The 19,580-nt window shown below is 51.5% G+C and overlaps 1 protein-coding gene across 6 annotated transcripts in view; it reads right to left on the bottom strand.

Annotated features, from left to right (window-relative positions):
• Positions 1-19,580, bottom strand: part of ZCCHC14 (zinc finger CCHC-type containing 14) — a 61,891-nt gene that overhangs the window by 18,991 nt on the left and 23,320 nt on the right. For all 6 annotated transcript variants that reach the window (XR_011231297.1, XM_069456517.1, XM_069456519.1 and 3 more), the window contains exon 3: positions 1,411-1,484. Coding sequence is in view for 5 of the 6 variants with exons in the window: in XM_069456517.1 (XP_069312618.1) it covers positions 1,411-1,484 (74 nt within the window). In the remaining variant the exon portion in view is untranslated. The remainder of the gene's footprint in view (positions 1-1,410; positions 1,485-19,580) is intronic.

The raw sequence follows: 19,580 nt of genomic DNA, 5'->3' as shown, positions 1-19,580 counted from the left end.
GTGGGCCCCTCCCGCCACGGCTCCCGGCAGGACACTCTCCTAAGTCAACAGCCCTGCTGAGGCCGACAGGGACCCGGTCAGGAGACTGACAGCGCAACGCAGACCAGAGGGAAGGGGCCGAGCGCAGACAACAAAGCCCCAGGGCTCCCAGGGTCACCGCCGGGCTCGGGTCACCCACAGGGCTGCACCCCACCCCCCCACCCCACCCCCGCCCCGGCCTCAACAGCCCCCACGGCCTAAGCTCAGTATCGTCCCCACAGCGTGAAAAGACCACTCTGCAGCGTAATAACCCATTCCCACAGTTCAGTGTCTCCCAGGTCAAATGAAGATTTTTATCCTTTAGGTGGGAAAAGGACCGAAAGTTACCCCGACGCAGCTGCGCTGTTCAATGCATCAGTAAACCGCACACGGCCTGCCTGCCAGGCACGAACCCGAGCTTCCGTCCCCAGCACACGGCGACAGCGCTGGGCGCAGCCTTTAGGAGCAGGCAGGACCCAGAGCGCCCCTGGCCGAGCAGAGCCCAACGGGTGACGGGGACAGCCTGACCACAAGGGGGGCGGGGGTGGGGGGGGCCCCGGCAGCCTCTCTCACAGCTGAGCAGGACCAAGAAACTATATTCTGGCCAACAAAACACAAGTGCACGAGGCTAGAGACTGCCTTCAGGAATGTTCCTTAAAAAAAAGACAAAAGAGTAACCTTTCTCCTCGACCCCCAGCATCTTGCTGCCCAGAAGGAAGAGCCAGGGACCCGGAGCCCGAAGGCACATCCTGGGGCGTCCGAGCAACGACGGGGGGGGTGGGGGGGGGGCGCAGCCCGCGGCCTCCCGTGTGCTCCCGTGTGCGTGTGCTCCCGTGTGCGACAGAAACGACTCTGTGCGGGTTAGACCACTGCCGCGATGGTCTCCAACCCTCACACTCGGTATCTCTCCATTTTCATGACTCTTCACTGTACCCAACGTTGGTGAAAACTACCAGCACCCGAGCAGGTCAGTTCAGAGAACTTTCCCTGTGTGACCACGGAGCTTTGGTTACCTAGTTGTCACAGACAATCGACACCCCAGATTCTGGGCTCAGCTCAAGTGGCATCTCGGCTCATTCTCCAGACCCCGAGGCACGTGCTGTCAACCTCCTCCCGTCCCTGGCCACACCTGGCCACACCGCCGACAGACAGACCCACGCTGCCACGCTGCCGGGCCAGGCCTGCCCCCCGCAGAGGCCGCACACGGGCAGGAGGACAGCCATGGTGGCCGCCCGCAACCCCGGCCCGCAGACGGCCCACCCCGGGCGCTTCCAGCACCGGTGCCCGGCTTCGCAAAGAGGCACAGCTTCTACTTAGATAAAGTTCCTATTCACGGCAATGTTCTCTTCCTACCCCTTAGAGGAGAGAGGGGAAAAAAACTTAGCATCTTACCTCAAAGGAACATTCAACATTTCTGTCATTTTTTGTGTGTGACAATCCCTTCAGGTCTATCTTTTCAACACTCACTGTAAAAGTAAAAAAAAACAAAAAACAAAAGAACAAATTATGACAATGAAGTTAAGAGCTTGCAGTACACACATGGTTATTTTGCAGTTGATACTATAGCGGTTTCACACGGAGGCTGTCAATGCCGGGGGCCGCCTGGTCGCGCCTGGGCCCCATCTGCACCCTGGACGGCAGGGGACGGCGGGGGACGGCGGGGGACGGCGGGGGACGGCGGGGGACGGCGGGGGACGGCGGGGGACGGCAGGGGACTGCAGGCAGCCCGTGCACACGGACGGCAAATTTACAAGCAAAACAGAAAGTGCAGACAAAAAATAAAACCATATCCAGAGGAGGAAGAGTGGGGCACAGAGCCTGAGCCCAGCACGGTGCACCCGGGGGCCGGCGAGCCCCGGTCTCGTCACAGCCGAGCGTCTGGGCTGCCTGTGAACCCTCCCGGCACAACCGACCCGCTCGAACTGCTGACAAACTAACGCTCGGCATTTTCCACCGTGACGGTATTTCTGCGAGAGCACGGTCACCCAGAGCCTGTCCTGCGTATCTCCCTGTTGACAGGACGTGTTCCCACCCTCCTCTGACAGGCCAGGGAGGGGGCCCGAGCGACAGCTACAGGGGCGATCAGATCACAGAGCGGGAGCCCGAGGTCCCAGGGCGCCAGGTGGCCTCAGAGGCACCAGAGGACGGGGAGGAGGAGCCGTGCCAGCCGCCCTGGAGCCATGATGTCCTCGTCCCTCCCTCGCCACATACACTGATGCATTTTTTCATTCTCAAAAATGAGAGGATAACAAGTTTCAAGCACCATTTCTCTCTCTCATTTTTTTGAGACGGGTCTCCCTCTGTCACCCGGGCTGGTGTGCAGTGGTGTCACCTGTCAGTGGAGTCTGGCAGCCTCCAAACTCCTGGGCTCAAGCGATTCTAGCACCTCAGCCTCCCAAAGCAATGGGACAACAGGCAGGGACCGGCACACCTGGCCCTTCAGCGCTACTTCTAAACGAGCCCAGGTATCCGTCCAAATCCAGCAGTCACTCATCGGACAGGACGCAGTTCCCAGCTCCGCCCACATGGGCTGTGTGTGTCCTGCCGCTGGGTCACAGGCTGGCGTTTCCCCCCCACCCCCGCCCAGTGTGACCAGCTCTTCACCTCCCTCCCCAGAGGCACAGCACACTCCCCACCGCTCACGCACAGCCAGGAAGGGCCCGTCCCCAGACAGGAGGCTCCCAACGTGCCACCCGCCCTCCGCTGCTCTCGCTGTCCTCGCGGCCATCTGGCCGTGCGCCAGGGGGTTTCTGCGTGTCTATAAACCTCACTCTGTCCAACGTGAAACACTCAGCACAGCCCATGTTGTCCGAAGTCTGCTCCGAGGAACGCCCCTGCTCGCACAGGTGGCCACCCCTCAGTGAAAAGGATGCTCAGAAAGCTTTTGGGTAAAAAAAAAAAAAAAACTCAGAAACCCCTTTCCATGGACTTTTTTTTTTTTTTTTTTGGAGACAGAGTCTCGCTCTGTCACCCAGGCTAGAGTGCCGTGGCGTCAGCCTAGCTCACAGAAACCTCAAACTTCTGGGCTCAAGCGATCCTCCTACGTCAGCCTCCCGAGTAGCTGGGACTACAGGAGCACACCACGACACCCGGCTAATTTTTCTACTTTCAGTAGACACAAGATCTCACTTTTGCTCAGGCTGGTCTTGAACTCCTGTGCTCAAATGATCCTCCTGCCTCAGCCACCCAGAGTGCTGGGATTACAGGCGTGAGCCACTGCACCCGGCCTCTCATACACTGTTGATGTGCATTAGCACATTAAAGGCTCTGAGAAGTCCTGTAATAAATAAATCTTTGTTTTTTTTAAATGATGATTCCCCAATTCTTTTGGCCACAGAACTCTTTCTTTCCCTAACATGTATGAACCTCCCCAAGAATAGCAGCCTGCTCTGCACAGCCCACCTGACTACTGACATTCAAATTAATGCAAATTAGACATTCAAACCCCCAGTTGCACTAAATAACCACATTTAGAGTGTCCAGCAGCCACACCTGCTGGTGGCTGCCACGAGAGATGGCACAGCCACAGCACAGTCCAGTCAGTCCTCAGGGAGTGCTCCTGGGGCAGCGCTGCTCTAGCCCAGGCTGCCCCGCCTGCCAGGGGCCCTGCAGGCACGGCCACGCCCCTCACCTGGGGCCCTGCTGTCCCACACAGCAGCACAGCTCCCAAAGCAAAAACGTTCACTACCTGCCTCTTTGCAGGACGAGTTTGCTGATCCCTGCTCTGACCCAACAGGCCTCATTCATCCGCCATTGATCATTAACACCCTGCTACCTACAGGGACACAGAGCCAGACAGGTGGCTCTGCGCTCACGGCGGGCAGGGAGGGGCCCAGCAGGAGAGGCACCTCCCTGGGAGCCTGCTCTGCTCCGGCAGCCCCACCTCGGGGCTACCAGGATCCACTCCGTTTAGAGTATTTTAAGCCTAAAAATAGCACCTTACAGGAAGGAATTATTCTGAAAAATAAGAATGTTTATTTCCTTTCTGGCAAAACAAAGCGCACGCGGTGGCGTTTGGAGGTTGCACCTCCCTGTCTTCACTCAGGAAAACCCCGCGCTGCTCCCGCCCGACTTCCGCGGACTGTCAGCAACTAGACGCTTTCATGTTTTTCCAGAGCAGCGTTTTCAAGACCTGCCCACAATGACATCACTCTAACCCGCATCTTTTACTTTTCGGAGCAGAACACACGACTGTCAGTAAACACAGAAACGTGGAACCAGCACTTTCCCGGCCACAGACTGTCCACGTGCACCTAAACGTCCCAGGACTGAGTAATACTGGGGTTTATGAAAAACAGTAGAAAGAAAAACCCCTATCTGGTCTGAGAGTAGGAAGTGACTCATATCTGGACAGGAAAATGTGAAAAGCAGATGAATGTTATTCAGCTGTTTTCAGATAAAACAGGCATTTCAAACTCCAGGCCCCAAATGCGTCGGAGGCTGCTACAGAACGGCCCGCCCGGCCGCGGCCACCCCTCGCCAGGGCGGCCTCCCGGGGGCTCCGCAGACTGAGGCGCGGGAGGGACCCCGGCCGACTTGGGGGCGGCAGCCGGCTGGGGGCCGGGCGGGAGGGGTGGCAGTGCACTTTCGACCCTGGCGCCACTGAAGACCATCACTACAGTCAACAGGACAAATGCTTACAACATTGAGTAGAAACTTACAAATTATATATCAAACAAGACTATAGTTTTAAGATGTAAATAAGCGAAAAGCACTAAAAATAAATGACCAAAAATGACAGAGATGATTTTGTATGATGGTGGGATTATGGGTCATTTTTCCCCAAAATTTCTATAACGTGGTTTCACGACTTCAAAGCGACTACCCACCTGCATGCAAACATTTACTCACAGTCCGCTCAGCCTGTGCCTACAGTGGCCCCGCCTGCCCCCAACCCTGCACTCGCGACCTCTGGCTGCCTCGCGGGAAGCCCCTCTGCCTTCTGAAGGCAGCCGGCAAACACACGAATCTGAGGGGCAAAATATCCCTCCATCCTATGACGGGAGGGAACAGCCAAAGGGGATGACGAGGACATCTGCAGTCACCAGGAAGACGCTCCGAGGACAGCACCTGTGCCCGGCCACAAGAGCCCCCAGGACGGCCGGGGGGAGGAACCCGGCCGGACTGGAGGGACTCGGGGCTGGGCTCAGCCGCGTCCAGGCACGTTCCTTCTCCTCTCCTCGACGTGCACAACGGAGTTTTTCTCAAATCTCACTAGTTAGATCACACAGCCTTATATATAACTGCATCAAACTACCATGTTTTCTCATTGAATCAATACCCAACTTTAAAAACCTATACACTAAAGTAACTGAACAAAGAGGGCGGGAAAAGGCTGGGACAAGAGTGGCGACTGGGACATCGGGCCCTGCCTGCAGTCAGTGCCACAAATCACCGCAGCAGCCGATCAGAGACGCGGTTTCTGGCCTCTGCCTCTTACGTCTCAACACCTCTGAAGCCACAATGCCGACAGCATCTCACAGCTGCTGCCGGCCGGGTCCTGCCCCTCTAAGTAAGAGCAAAGAGCCAAGGACACATGTGCAAAGCAGACACCCCCGAAATCACGACCGTGTGCGCTCAAGGACCTGCTGCGTGGGAAAGGCGGACGCCCGACGCTGAATACACTGCAGGAGTATCTTCTTTTTCAACCGTGAGACAGGATGTCACTCTGTCGCCCAGGCTGGAGTGCAGTAGTGTCACCATAGCTCACTACAACCTCAAATTCCTGGGCTCAAGCGATCCTCCCGCCTCAGACTCCAGAGTGGGACTACAGGCGCCACCGCGCCCAGCTAACTTCTTTACTTTCTGTACAGAAGAGTCTCGCTGTGTTGCCCAGCTTGGGCTCACAAACTCCTAGGTTCAAGGGATCCTCCCGCCTCAGCCTCCAGAGTGGGACTATAGGCGCCACCACACCCAGCTAATTTCTTTCTTTTCTGTAGAGAAGGGTCTGGCTGTGTTGCCCAGATTGGGCTCACAAACTCCTGGGCTCAAGGGATCCTCCTGCCCTGGCCTCCCAAAGTGCTGGGATTACAGGCCTGAGCCACTGCACCCGGCCTATTTTGACATGTTCCTTTACATGCATGTACAAGAATATGATTTTAAAACTCTACATAAATCTTTCAATAGAATTACAAGCAATAAAAACCTTAGTTTAATTAGCAACGGTTTTGCTTAAAGTACATAAAAAGTCCTGCGACCAGCGGTACCTCACATGTGCTGAAGTGGGGTAGTTTAGACACATGGAAGAAGACTAAATGTGGTCCCCCAAGACCTGAGGCTGAATACTCATTCCGTCAGTAACCTGCCACGTCATCTCAAACGACAGCCGGTTTGTATCTGCTTCCTCGCTTGTTCAAAGGGAACGATAACTCAAGCAAGACCAGCAAACAGCTCTGGTAAGCACGAAGCTCTAAAAGCCCTAAGAGATGAAGAGACCGCCTCGTGGTCTCCCGCCCAGCACTGGGGGACAATACAGGGCCCTGCTCTGGTGTCTCTGAAATTCAGCTGGTTTATTTCTGAGGCACCGCCAGCGCGGGAGGCCTGATGTCACGTGAGCACTGAGCGGCGTCTGCTGCTGAGACGTATTCCTGAGTTTGCAGGAGCCGAATCTGCCACTGCTCTGCTCTCTGAACAAGCTCAGACGATCCACGAACATTGCCTGGCAAGTTTCCCTTCTGAAATGACCTGGGCCTGGGACTTTGTCACAGGACTCCAGACAAGACGGGGAAAGGACACTCAATTCCTGACTGCCCCCCGTGCCGGGCAGCCTCCCTCCTACAATTCCACCCACACAACCAAGTCAGATTTCCCGTGTAAAGCACACCTACCTAGAATACTGCTGTAAATTAAAAAATAAAAATACCGGCCGGGCGTGGTGGCTCATGCCTGTAATCCTAGCACTCTGGGAGGCCAAGGCGGGTGGATCGCTCAAGGTCAGGAATTCAAGACCAGCCTGAGCAAGAGTGAGACCCCGTCTCTACTAAAAAAATAGAAAGAAATGATCTGGCCAACTAAAATATATATAGAAAAAATTAGCCGGGCATGGTGGCGCATGCCTGTAGTCCCAGCTACTCGGGAGGCTGAGGCAGGAGGATCGCTTAAGCCCAAGAGTTTGAGGTTGCTGTGAGCTAGACTGATGCCACGGCACTCACTCTAGCCCAGGCAACAAAGTGAGACTCTGTCTCAAAAAAAAAAAAAAAAAAAACCAAAACAAAATAAAAATACCAATTATCCTGATTTGATCACTATACATTGCACACACATACCAAAATATCACATGTACCCTCAGAGGTGTACAACCATGATACAGCTCTATAAATAAATGCAAATCAACATACAATTTAATCGAGATTTTGGAGGATTAAAAAGTCCAGAAGCCAAGTTATCTGACCGTGTCAGTCCTGTATCACACACACCTAACTCTGCAACCACTGGGCGGGTGAACCAGACCACACGGCCACCTGCACACCAGCTGTAGGTTACTTTGCTATCTACTAAAAGCTCTCTGTATCCTCTAACTAAAAGGAACCTAACGTTTTCCACACGATTTTATTCCACTAAAGAGCATTTTATTTTTCAGAGGCAGAGAAATGTTAAACATCTGGGTAAACAGAACAGACTATTCTGCTTTCGAGTTGTTCCAAATAGGTTTGATGGTTGAAAGCAAAAACCGTGCTACGTCTGAAGAGGCAGGTTAACCGGTAAGGCCACGGCAGCAGGAAGGGCGAGGGCCCCAGTGGCAGCCTGGCTCCCCCGTCCACGGGCACTGGTGGTGCGTTCTTGGCAGACTGCGGGTCACTGATGGCTCCAGGGATGATTAAAGGAGAAAACACTGCAGCTTCCAAGAAACTTGATTTTTTTTTTTTTTTTTTTTAAGTAGGCAGCTTTTCTGTCAATGCAGTAATTGTCAAGTGAGCTTTTGTGTGCAACCAGGTAGGACAGCTGCTTGGAGTAAGTCCGTGTAGAAGATGCTCATCATCCCTCCTGCTGTCCTTTCAGCGCATCCCTAAAGCCACCAAAGCAGCAGAGCAAAGTGGAAAGGCTGCTCACCTGGGAAGGGGAAGGGGCTGCCCAGGTGTGGCCGAGCTGGGGGCAGCGGAGATGGGTCACGGACAGGGCACTGATCAGACAAGCCAAGATGCCGCAGGCAATGAAAACCAGATTTCTCGTCCCAAACACACAAAAGGAGGCAACCAGAACGAGCCCTGTGGCGACAGACTGAAGCCAGATGTATCGCTACAAACTCACGGTTTTCAGTAAATACACAGAAATAAGTGTCAGTGTCAATGTGTGTGTATACATCCATCCCCAGCCATCACTGAGAGGGGCTGGGGACGGTCCCACTCCACTAGCAGGGGGCACACCCAGCATCAGAGTTTGGCTGCTAAATCCCACTTCCCACTAAAGGAACCAGAGCTCCTTGGAGAAACTGCCAATTTCAGGGCTGGAGGAGGCAAGACGCGCCTTGAACATCTTGTTACACCAGGAAGGAGGCACTCAAAGAATGGTGGGGTGTCTCAGAAAGACACACAGCCAGCTCGCAGGGGCTCCATTGCCCAGCCCTGGGTCTTGAGCATCGAGATAACTGACAGAGATGGGACATAACCCACCGAATACAACATGATCCCATGAGACATAAATAAATTTAAGTTGAAAGTTTGACAAGAAATAGGCTACTGGCTGGGAGCGGTGGCTCACGCCTGTCATCCCAGCACTCTGGGAGGCTGGGGCAGGAGGGCTTGAGCCCAGGAGTAGGAGGCTGCAGTGAGCGGCGGTGACCCCACTGCACTCCAGCCTGGGGGACAGAGAGAGACCTCATCTCTAGAGTAAATAAATAAAAATGTAAAAATACATGTGTGATCAAAATTTGGGGATCATGGGCTAAGAGGTCCACAATTCACTCCCAAATGTTTCGGGAAAAGTTATTTTTACTGTAGCTGCAACTTTTCTGTAAATTTGTGATTTTTTTTTTTTTTTCCAAAATACTCTATTTTTAAAAGATGCAGATACAGTCCACCAGCGTGTGCCAGCACAAAAGCGTCATCTGCCAGCGCTGCTGCTTTTTCGGTTTACGTTGAAAGGAAATTTATTTCTTCTAGTTAACTATGATTGCTACATTGTCTTCCTGTATTTTGTTTCTACTCTGAAACATTGTAATCACTCCTTCCCATCTTCGGGAATGACTTGCTGTAGGTTTTAATAGGCTACCAGGGGATGAGATGTTTCTTTGAAGTTCTCTTTGATATTTTATTACCAGAGAGTCCTCCGAGCCACCACATGCTGGCTCAGCAGCCACTACGGTGTCATCTTGCTGGCCCAAGACACACACATGCTGACCATCTGGCCCAGGGCTCCAGACCAGAGCGAAGTCAGAGCACACGAGAAACATTTTTCTAGGGCTATGGGTTGTTGTTGCCTGTTTTGAAGCCAAACCTCAAAATAAAGCAAATTAAATGATTGTTACAGGGAAAAAAAAAAAAAACATTTTTCATTTAAAAAGAGAGTTATATCTAATTACTGATGCTGTTTGGAAATCAATCCGTTTTAAAAATATTATACTTTTAGGTGCTGCTTACTCCAAACATCAACCGTCTACATTATTTCACTTATAATTCACGTTTTAGATGACAGGGTTGGCAAACTCCAGCCCACAGACCAAACTGGCCTGTTCTGTACAGTCTGAGAGTTAAGAACGGTCTTTGCGTTCTTAAAGGGTTATCAAAAGAAAAAAAAAAGAACACGTGACAGAAACCAGACGCGGCCCCCAAACCCTAAAACGTTTCCTATCTGGCCCTTCACAGGGAAGGCCCGCCAACCCGAGTCAGAGTGTCTGTGGAGACGTTGAGGAAAACAACAACAACAGAAAAAACCTTTACCTTTGGAACAAACAAGATGTTGAAAAGTAATTTTGCTTTCCTTGGGTTACACCAGAGGTCGGCAAACTTACACGTACCATGTGAGAATTTTCACATTCCAAAAAAATATATACTAGGTTATTAAGTATGAAATGTCCAATTTCCTTCACAATTGGTATCTCGTGACACTTCACTTTGACACTTCTTGGTTTACTTTTATTGTGAAGATACATCCTCAGTCTTTTTTTTTTTTTTTTTTTTTTTTTTTAGTTTTTGGGGTTTTTTTTTTTTGTTTTTTGGTTTTTTTTTTTTTTTTGAGACAGAGTCTCATTCTGTCACCCAGGCTAGAGTGCCATGGTGTCAGCCTAGCTCAGAGGAACCTCACAGTTCTGGGCTCAAGCAATCCTCCTGCCTCGGCCTCCCAAGTAGCTGGGACTACAGACGTGTGTCACGATACCCAGTTAATTTTTTTACATTTTTAGTTGCCCAGCTAATTTCTTTCTATTTTTAGTAGAGATGGGGTCTCAGTCTTGCTCAGGCTGGTCCCAAATTCCTGAGCTCAAGTGATCCTCCTGCCTGGGCCTCCCAGAGTTCTAGGATTACAGGGGTGAGCCACCACGCCCGGCCCATCCCCAGTCTTTCAAATGCACAGTTGGCTTGTGATTATCTTTATATTTTTTAAAGAGCAGTTTTTGTGAAACCATGGATAAATCAGAAACTCGTATAATTTTGGAACCAGTGCAGCACAGACAGCTCCAAATACCAATGATGTGTTTGGGAAGGATGTGGCTAATGAACGCATAGTACACATCGATGGTTTGAGAAGTTTCATTCTGGTGATTTTAATCTTGAATATGAGCCATGTGGGTGACCTGAGACCAAGGTGGATAATGATGAGCTGAAAGCTATAGTGGAAGCGAATCCATCTCAACCTACACGTAAATTAGCAGCCAGGTTTGACATTACTATTCCAACAATATTGGACCATTTAAAACAAATCAGCCAGGTAAAGAAGCTGGATAGATGGTTCCACGTCAATTAAACAAGCGTCAGAAGAGGAATCATCTGGAAGCTTGCCTGCCTTTGCTGTCATGACATACAGGCGAACCGTTTCTACACCGTATTGTTACGTGTGACGAAAAATGGATTCTTTTTGACAATCCCAGGCGTTCGGCACAATGGCAGGATAAAGATGAAGTGCCAAAACACAGTCCCAAACCAAATATCCATCAGAAAAAGCTAATGGTGTCTCGTGGTCCAGCGCTGGTGTTACCCACTACAGCTTCATGAAACCTGGTCAGTCATTTACAGTGGATGTCTACAGCAACCGGTTGGACGAAATGACGAGGACACTTGCGATTAAGCAGCTGAGACAGGTCAATAGAGACAGGCCAGTCCCCTTGCAAGATGACGCTCTACCACATGTCGTACAAACAATGCTGCTCAAACTACAGAGGCTGCACTTGGAAACTGTCACCCACTGTATTCACCAGACCTTGCACCAACTGACTGCCACCTCCTCCAGGCTTTGGACCACTTCTTGCAAGAAAAAATATTCAATTCTTGACAAGCTGTGGAAAACGCCTTTCACACTTTGATCTCCACTTGCTCTCCAGGCTTCTTGCTGCTGGCATAAACAAGCTACTGTTAAGATGGCAAAACTGTGTCGATAGTTTAGGCACATGCTTTGATTAATGGTACTGCTTCTGTTGGAGATACAATCAACCACACTTTTGGTTTAAAATCGGACATTTCATGTTTAAGGACTAACATATATAATGTCAGACTCAAGAGAAACAAATAATATTGCCAACAGACTAGGAAAAGGCATTACAAAAACGGTCTTTTAGGGCAGAGTCTTGAAAGACACCTGCATATTCTTAAAGACTAGGAGAAAAACAGATGCCGCCTCCTCCACCCACATATATTCTGGGCCAAGAGAACAAAGTCGGGAGACCCGGTAGATCGCCCGGGGCCCTGTGTGAAATGGTGAAGTGTTCAGCATCCACCTTACAATTGCTTTTAACTTGAGGCGAAATTTACGTAGAGTAAAATGCATAAACCTAAAGTGTACAATTCAATGAGTCTGGGTAAATTTATATGCCCCTGAAGTCAGGAACCCTTGACTGAAGACAGAGAGCATTCCGATCACTCTAAACAGTCTCAAACTTCATATAAACAGAACCACACAACATGCTTCTTTGGGGTTCAGCTTCTTTCATTCAACGGCCTATTCTTGAGACTGGCAGTTTTAAACACCACTGAGTTCTGTTCCAGCATACAGACACACCCCAAGTCATCCAGTCTCCCACCCATCCGTTTCCGGGGTTGGCCACTGTCAATAAAGTTGCTAGGAGCCTTCTCTACAAGCACGGCTGTGGACGTCCGCTGTCCCCTCTTTGGGATGAACTCCCTGAGACTGGAACTGCACGAACCATAGGACACATTTACACGAAACGGCCGAGTTGTCTCCAGGTGGCTGTGCAGTCTTAGACTCCCATCAGCTCTGGAAGAAAGTTCCAGCTGCTTCTGGTCCTAACATCTGCGACACTGCCCTTGTCATTTCGGTGGCCACGTGTGACGCTGCGTCGTGGCGTCAATGTGTTCCCTGACGATTGGCAAGTCCTACTCCACAATCACAGTGACTGACTTCACGACTGAATCGTGACTTTCTCGTAGAGTTTGGGGTGTCCATGCACGTAATGCGTGTTCTTCCGGCATTAACCGCCTTTGCTCGTAGGTAGGAAAAACCTAGTTGCAACGTCTAGTAGATCTTAACGTGTTCCACTTTCCTCTTCCTGGTATCTACCGTTTGGGATGCACCCCAATTTTTTATATAAAGAGAACCTTCTTACGATCATAATTTATTATATTTCCCAAAATCCGAAATGCTCCAAAACACAAGACTTTTTGTGCACCGACATGACACTCAGAGGGAATGTCCACAGGAGCACTAAGGATTTTGGATCAGGGATGGTGAAACAGGAATTGTAACACAAATATTCCAAAATCCAAAAAAAAATCTGAAACACTCCTGGTCCCGAGCCTTTGGGATAAGGGAGCCCAACCTGTAGCAACCACTTCCTGGACTGCCGTGCAGCTGTGCTGGCGACGTCCGCGGACCAAGTGCCGGCCTTGCGCCCCAGCACCCGCTTCACCTGTGCTCACCCTGTGTGGTGGAGGACTCTACCCTGAAGTGACTTCCGCAGACAGCGCGAAGGAAAGAAACCTACCAACCCCTGGGCACACCTGCAAACAGCTGCCTTTTCAGCCGATAATCCAGCAGGTCCAGAATCCTTCGAAACAACTTCCACTCCGCACGGAGGGCTTTCCTCAGTCCTCTGAAACCCACTGCTGCCAACGCAGTCTGATGTCGGCCCGACTCTGGCTTCTCTGCGGGTGAAATCTGCCTCGCTGCCTTCCTTCTATGAAAACCTACAAGATCATTTCTTGATCCCTTAATCAAGACAGACAACCACGTGTCTAGCCGTGGGTTTTCCCAACTCACCTTTCTCAGCACTCAGCACACTCTCGTGTGAAGGTTCATGAGGAAATTTTCTCCCAGTACGTATCTGACCAGCTCCTTTCCTTCATTTTCTCTTTCAAACACCTTTTCTTTTTCTTTTTTTTTTTTTATTTCTTAAGATGCTGAACCTGCTCAGCTGACCGCCTAAGTTTCTCACCTTCTCTCTGTCTCGTTTCCATGTTCTAGGAGATTCTGGCCACCAGTGAACACCACTGAGCGTCTTGTGGCTCCGGGGGTCACTTCTCAACTGCGTGAACCCGCTCTCCCCTGCCCTTTCCTGTGGCCACCCCGGCTCTCGTGTGGCAATGCGGTGTCTCCTCAGTCTCCCGGAGAACACTAACTGGACTGTCACTAAGTGGGATGTTTATCAAAAACATCAACCTCCGTCCCCTGAAGTCCCTGTCTGCTCTGTGGCCGTCTGAATTCCCTGCCCAACTCCTCACCCTGCCCTACAGTGGAGCCTACACTGCAGCTGGCTCAGGGCGGACCAGCCTTTCCTATCCTCGAATTTGGGTTTGGCCAAGTGACTTGTTGTGGACAGAAGGGATTGGGTGCCAGTTCAGAGCCCAGCCTTAAAAGGCTCCGAGGTTTCTGTGCCCTCCGTCCCTGGTTTGAGGAGGAGGAGGGCCGTGTGAGTCAGGGCCTCCCAGCTGAGCTCAGTCGGCACCAGCCAAACCCCAGCCAACCCACAGATCCACAGGAAAACATGTTTACCTTGTTTGCTACTGAGATGTGCTGCTGTTTGTTACGCAGCAGTAGCTAACCAACACACCCCAGTCCTCTCCGAACCCTGCGTGGTCTGAGTGTCTTCACAAGCGACCTTAGATGCTTCCTCTGGATCAAAACCCCATACAAATATTTGGACACACGTTAATGTTCATTTCTCCCACACACTGAAGGTGAGCAGGAAGGGACGGCAGAGGTGGGGCGGGTGAGGACGCCATTATTCCCTGTGCCCCTCTGCCCTGGCGGGGAGGGGCGATGGCAGCAAGCCACCAGGCAGAGCCCCGAGCAGTGACGACAGATCTCGGCTACCAGAGTCCCACCGGGAGCAGAGCAAACCCTCTCCCGGTCGACAGGTACACGAGACACCCAAGCCCACCCAACCTGAGGTCCAGCAGAGCAGACGAGACCCAACACGACAGGCCCAAAGCCCCTCCCTCCACGCGCAGCAGCCCTGAGCCCCTCTTCATCACGAGCCCCACGGCCCAGGCGGCACAATGGCTCTAGACACAGCTCTGAGAAAACTGACTTGGGCAGCAGTCACAGCACAATCCTAACAAGAAGCCGACGAGCTTCAGCGGCCGGGCTCCGGCAAGGCGGTGCATCGGGAAACTCCGTGTTTGCACGTGCAGTCTTCCAGGTACAGGCAAGTGCACGCGGAAGTGGTGTGGACCCCGCCGGGGGCGGGTCCTCCAGGACAGGCCGCGGACCCCAGCTAGCTCAGCAGCGAGTAACCCAGTGACGCCGAGGCCTGGAAGCAGCAGCCTGCGGCCCGGGGAGACAACGTGAGAAGGGGCCGGTGGGGCAGCTGAGCACACCCAGCAGGGGCTACCCCCGCCCAGGCAGGCGCTCCCCAAGGCCTGACCGGGACGTGGCAACCAAACAGGACGGGGGCCCCACCAGGAGCCCCAGCTGGCCGGGAAGCCCGGCGCACGCGGCTCCTGCCCAGGGTCCTCCTCTCTGCCAAGCGTCTTCCAGCGACTGAAGGGGCCACCGTGTCGGTGCGTATGAAACGGCTCCTCGGGGTAGCGGTTTCAGCGTGCTCCGAGAGCACGTCACTCTGCTCACACGCCTCCCCTTTCTGCCCCAGAGCCTGCTGGAAAAAACCGAGTGGCCGGTAGTTTTCTGCAACGTGTCTTTCTTTCACTCATTTTCGATGTATCTTGATTAAGACATACGCCCGATAACAAAGAAACACTTCAGTAATGACCAAAAGCACACTAAAAAATCACAGTAAAGGGGGCGGATATTATTTGTGACATTGTAAAGATATTTAATGATATTTTTTAAAAAGAACAGTCTCACTCTCTAGCAGAGACATCGCTTTCCTCCTAAGTCCTAAGCAACACGACTCAGTCTTCGCGCCGGGACACAGAAACTGTACCAGAATCGCATTCCAGCTCTTCCTGCTTTAAATTTCATTACCAAAAGCCACCTTCATTGAAAAATTGAAAAACTGTATTCTTGAAAGTCTCGGTTGAATAATAATGTCCCTAAAATATCAACTTACTTTCTCGCTTTCGTGTAGTTGTCTGTGCTAACAGGGATAATTTTTAGAAGCCTTGCTTCTTTTAGCCGCCGCTGTAATTTGAACGCTCTCCGTCACGCTGATTAAACAGCTCCCTCTTCCCCGCGTTTTCAGGACACACAGTGTTATACTTAAGAACTCCGTAATTTATTTTTGTTTGATTTCTTATTATCTAGCTACATTGTATTAATTTGATTTGTTCTCCAGAAAGAGAGAGAAACAAAAGTAGCACAGTCTGGAAAACATAAAGCTGATAAAAGATATTTCTGAAGTAGCAAAAACAGGAAATGAACACATTATCCATTTTGGCTGATTAGTGATAAAGGCACTTAAATTCAGGGGCCTCCCACAGTGGAGGGGACCAAAATAAAGAAAAAATAAAGAAAAGAATTTAGTGGCCTCAGGAACGTCACGTACGAAGGTAAATACTTCACTCAGCAATGCCACATACTAGGCACAGGTCCGGCCGGAAGTGATAAAAATTAAAAGGTTCAGAGAAGCAAAGCTGTGCTAGACTTCAAAGGGACCTGGCGGTCAGGGCCCAGGAGGTAGACAGCGCTCGTCCCCAGCCAGGCACGTGGCAGGTGAATGCCAGGAGACGAGGCCCGGGAGGCAGGAGAGGCCACACGGGAAAGAGCCAGGCCTCTCCTGCGGTTCCTAGTCACCCCAGGGGCTCTGCACTCAGATGTCCAGGTTTGAAACATGACACCTTCGAGCTCATGACCTCGAGCATAGTCATGTGACCCCACTGAGCCCACGTCCTCCCATGAACAGAAGGACAGCGGTCCCTGCTGCACGGACAGGCCAGGGGCGCAGCAAGCGCTCTGCGACCTCAGCTGTTGTCACTGGTCCACGATGACAAGCTTTGGGGGGAGCTGCAGTGGTTCGACACACACTGGACCGGTCCCCACCTGAGGACCAGCCAGGGAGGAGCAAGGCCAGGACGGAGGGGGCCGAGGGGACCGAGAGGCTGCAGGCAGGGCGGAGGCTGGGAGGGGAAGACGAAAGTGCGAGCGCCCTGCAGGGCCAGACCCCTGGGGACTCCCAGGGCCCGCTGAGCTGAGTGTGGATCGATCACAAATGCCGGGAACACGTTTCAGGGGTGGGGACACCCAGGCACACGGACCCATCGACTGCCAGGGGGTCAGCAGGGCTCAGCGGGACTCGCAGACCTGCAAGTCCACAGAGCACCTCAAACCTCTGAGTGAACTTTACTGTACATTCAAAAGTCCATGAAGGCCGGGCGCGGTGGCTCACGCCTGTAATCCTAGCACTCTGGGAGGCCGAGGTGGGCGGATCGTTTGAGCTCAGGAGTTCGAGACCAGCCTGAGCAAGAGCGAGACCCCATCTCTACTAAAAATAGAAAGAAATCATATGGACAGCTAAAAATATATATATCGAAAAAATTAGCCGGGCCTGGTGGTGCATGCCTGTAGTCCCAACTACTCGGGAGGCTGAGACAGGAGGATCCCTTGAGCTCAGGAGTTTGAGGTTGCTGTGAGCTAGGCTGACGCCACGGCACTCACTCTAGCCTGGGCAACAAAAAAAAAGTCCATGAAATGCATGATAAACACAAAAATCTCAGGAGGGCACAATAATATGCATTTATTTCAGTAAAATAGAAACACTCTCAGTTTTGATTATAAATTAATTATATTTATATATTTAATTACAAATATGGTAAATATCTATAGACATAACCCACACAAACAAGGATTCTTTTGCATCTGTAATTTTAAGAGTAAAAAGGGGGTTCTGAGACCATAAAGTTTTAGAATTGCTGGTATTCAAACTTAAGTTTAATGAAACTATACCTCCTTCACTATCTCACAAAAAGATAACTTAAAAAAATTATACTTAGTCAAAGTCCAAAGAACAAAGTTACAGAACTTGAGAGTATTACTATTAATAAGAGTAATTTCCAGCTGGGCGCGGTGGCTCTCGCCTGTAATCCCAGCACTCTGGGAGGCCGAGGCAGGAGGATCGCTTGAGCTCAGGAATTTGAGATCAGCCTCAGCAAGAGTGAGACCCGTCTCTACTAAAAATAGAAAGAAATTAGCTGGGCAACTAAAAATGTAAAAAAATTAGCCAGGTGTCATGGTGCACCTGTAGTCCCAGCTACTCAGGAGGCTGAGGCAGGAGGATCGCTTGAGCCCAGGAGTCTGAGGTTGCCGTGAGTGAGGCTGACGCCACGGCACTCTAGCCCAAACAACAGAGTGAGACTCTGTCTCAAGAAAAGAAAAAAAGAAAAAGGAAAACTTCCACCTTGATTTGTACATCACGACAACTGTTTCCCTAAATTCCAGTAAAAATAACGCAAGTGAGTGGATTCGGGACAAACGCCTGAGCCCTCCGAGTCTGCACCCCAGTCCTCGGCTACACCCACAAGTACCACGAGGACACAGAAGCCACACGTGGCACCTGCTGCTACGGCGCGTGGGTTCCTGTACTATCACCTCCACTTCCACACTTCGAAATTTCACAATCATAGTATGGAAAAAGCCGTTTTCACTCTTAAATGTGAGCTTTTACACACCGCCACCTCCACTTCCCTTTGCTGCTCTCTTCAGTCTGATTCGCTGGTTAAGAGCCTCAGCTCTGGTTTCAAATCCCAGGTTACCTTAGGAATGTCACGTCTCGGTGACTCGGTTGTCCCTTCTGTGGGATGGGGTCAGAACCTCCTCGTGAGACCACTGTTAGAATGAAGCAGGTGCGACCCAGCCCTCCCAGGGTCACGAGGAAGACTATGCAGGTCTGTGTCTGTACGAGCCGCCTGGCTAGAGCAGGCTGGGAGAGGACCCCTGCTGCTGTGCCCCGAGCTCGCCCAGACTGAGAAATGCAAAGTCTGACCCCTCTGCAAGTTAAACTGTGAGCTGTAAGACTTCCGAAAACGCAGAGAAACACCAAAACAGAAGTGTGGTGCGGAAGAGACAGGAGAGAACTCTGCAGTGAGAAAACTAAACACCTGGAGCGACTTCAGCCATTCAGAAGAGCAATAACCCAGCAATAATAAGCCCAACAGAATGTTAAAAGGATTGATGAGAAATGCAACTAATAAAAAGTAAGTTAACCTGCTCGAAAATAACTGCACAAAAGCAGCTTACTCTCTAAGACCAATGAATGGAAAATGCTGCACAACTGCGGTCCCAAGCCCTGGGCCACCGACCAGTGTCAGGAAGCGGGCTGCACAGCGGAGGTGAGCGGTGGGCAAGGGAGGGAAGCTTCACCTGTATTCACAGGAGCTCCCATTGCTCACATCACCGCCCGTGCTCCGCCTCTTGTCAGATCAGCAGCGGCATCAGATTCTCACGGGAGCAGGGACCCTACTGTAAACTGCGCATGGAGGGATCTGGGCTGCGGCTCCTTATGAGAATCCAGTGCCTGACGATCTGAGGTGGAGCTGAGGCGGGGTGATGCTAGCGCTGCGGAGCGGCTGCAAACACAGATTATCACTGGCAGACAGGTTTGGCTGCACAATAAATGTAATGTGCTTGAATCATCCCAAAACCATCTCCCCACACCTGGTCCGTGGAAGAATTGTCTTCCATGAAACCCGCCCCAGGTGCCAAAAACACTGGGGACTGCTGCTGCAGGTAACTAGCGGTGCTTGCTCACTACGTCATTTCAGGTCACGTCTGCCTTCCCACGTGGGCTTTGCCACAGATCACATGAGAACGGGCTGACCCCTCTGGGTACCAGAGCACACAGACGAGAGAGCGACAGATCACAGCCACGTGTTTTAAATTATAACCGTAACAAAATGAACGGGGAATCTTAGTAACTGCGCCTCAAGGGAAGAGCCGTGGTAAATAAGAGCCTACAGGAGATCAGGGGCAGGTCCCCAGGCTGACTGTCCCGGGACAGGAACTGGGGGGACTGTGACTCCCTGGGGGGATCATCCCCCGCCCATCCCCCCACCCCCCACCCCCGC

Source organism: Eulemur rufifrons, chromosome 23 (assembly GCF_041146395.1).
Source record: "Eulemur rufifrons isolate Redbay chromosome 23, OSU_ERuf_1, whole genome shotgun sequence".
Taxonomy (NCBI): Eukaryota; Metazoa; Chordata; class Mammalia; order Primates; family Lemuridae; genus Eulemur; species Eulemur rufifrons.
This window is presented reverse-complemented; position numbering and strand designations above follow the sequence as displayed.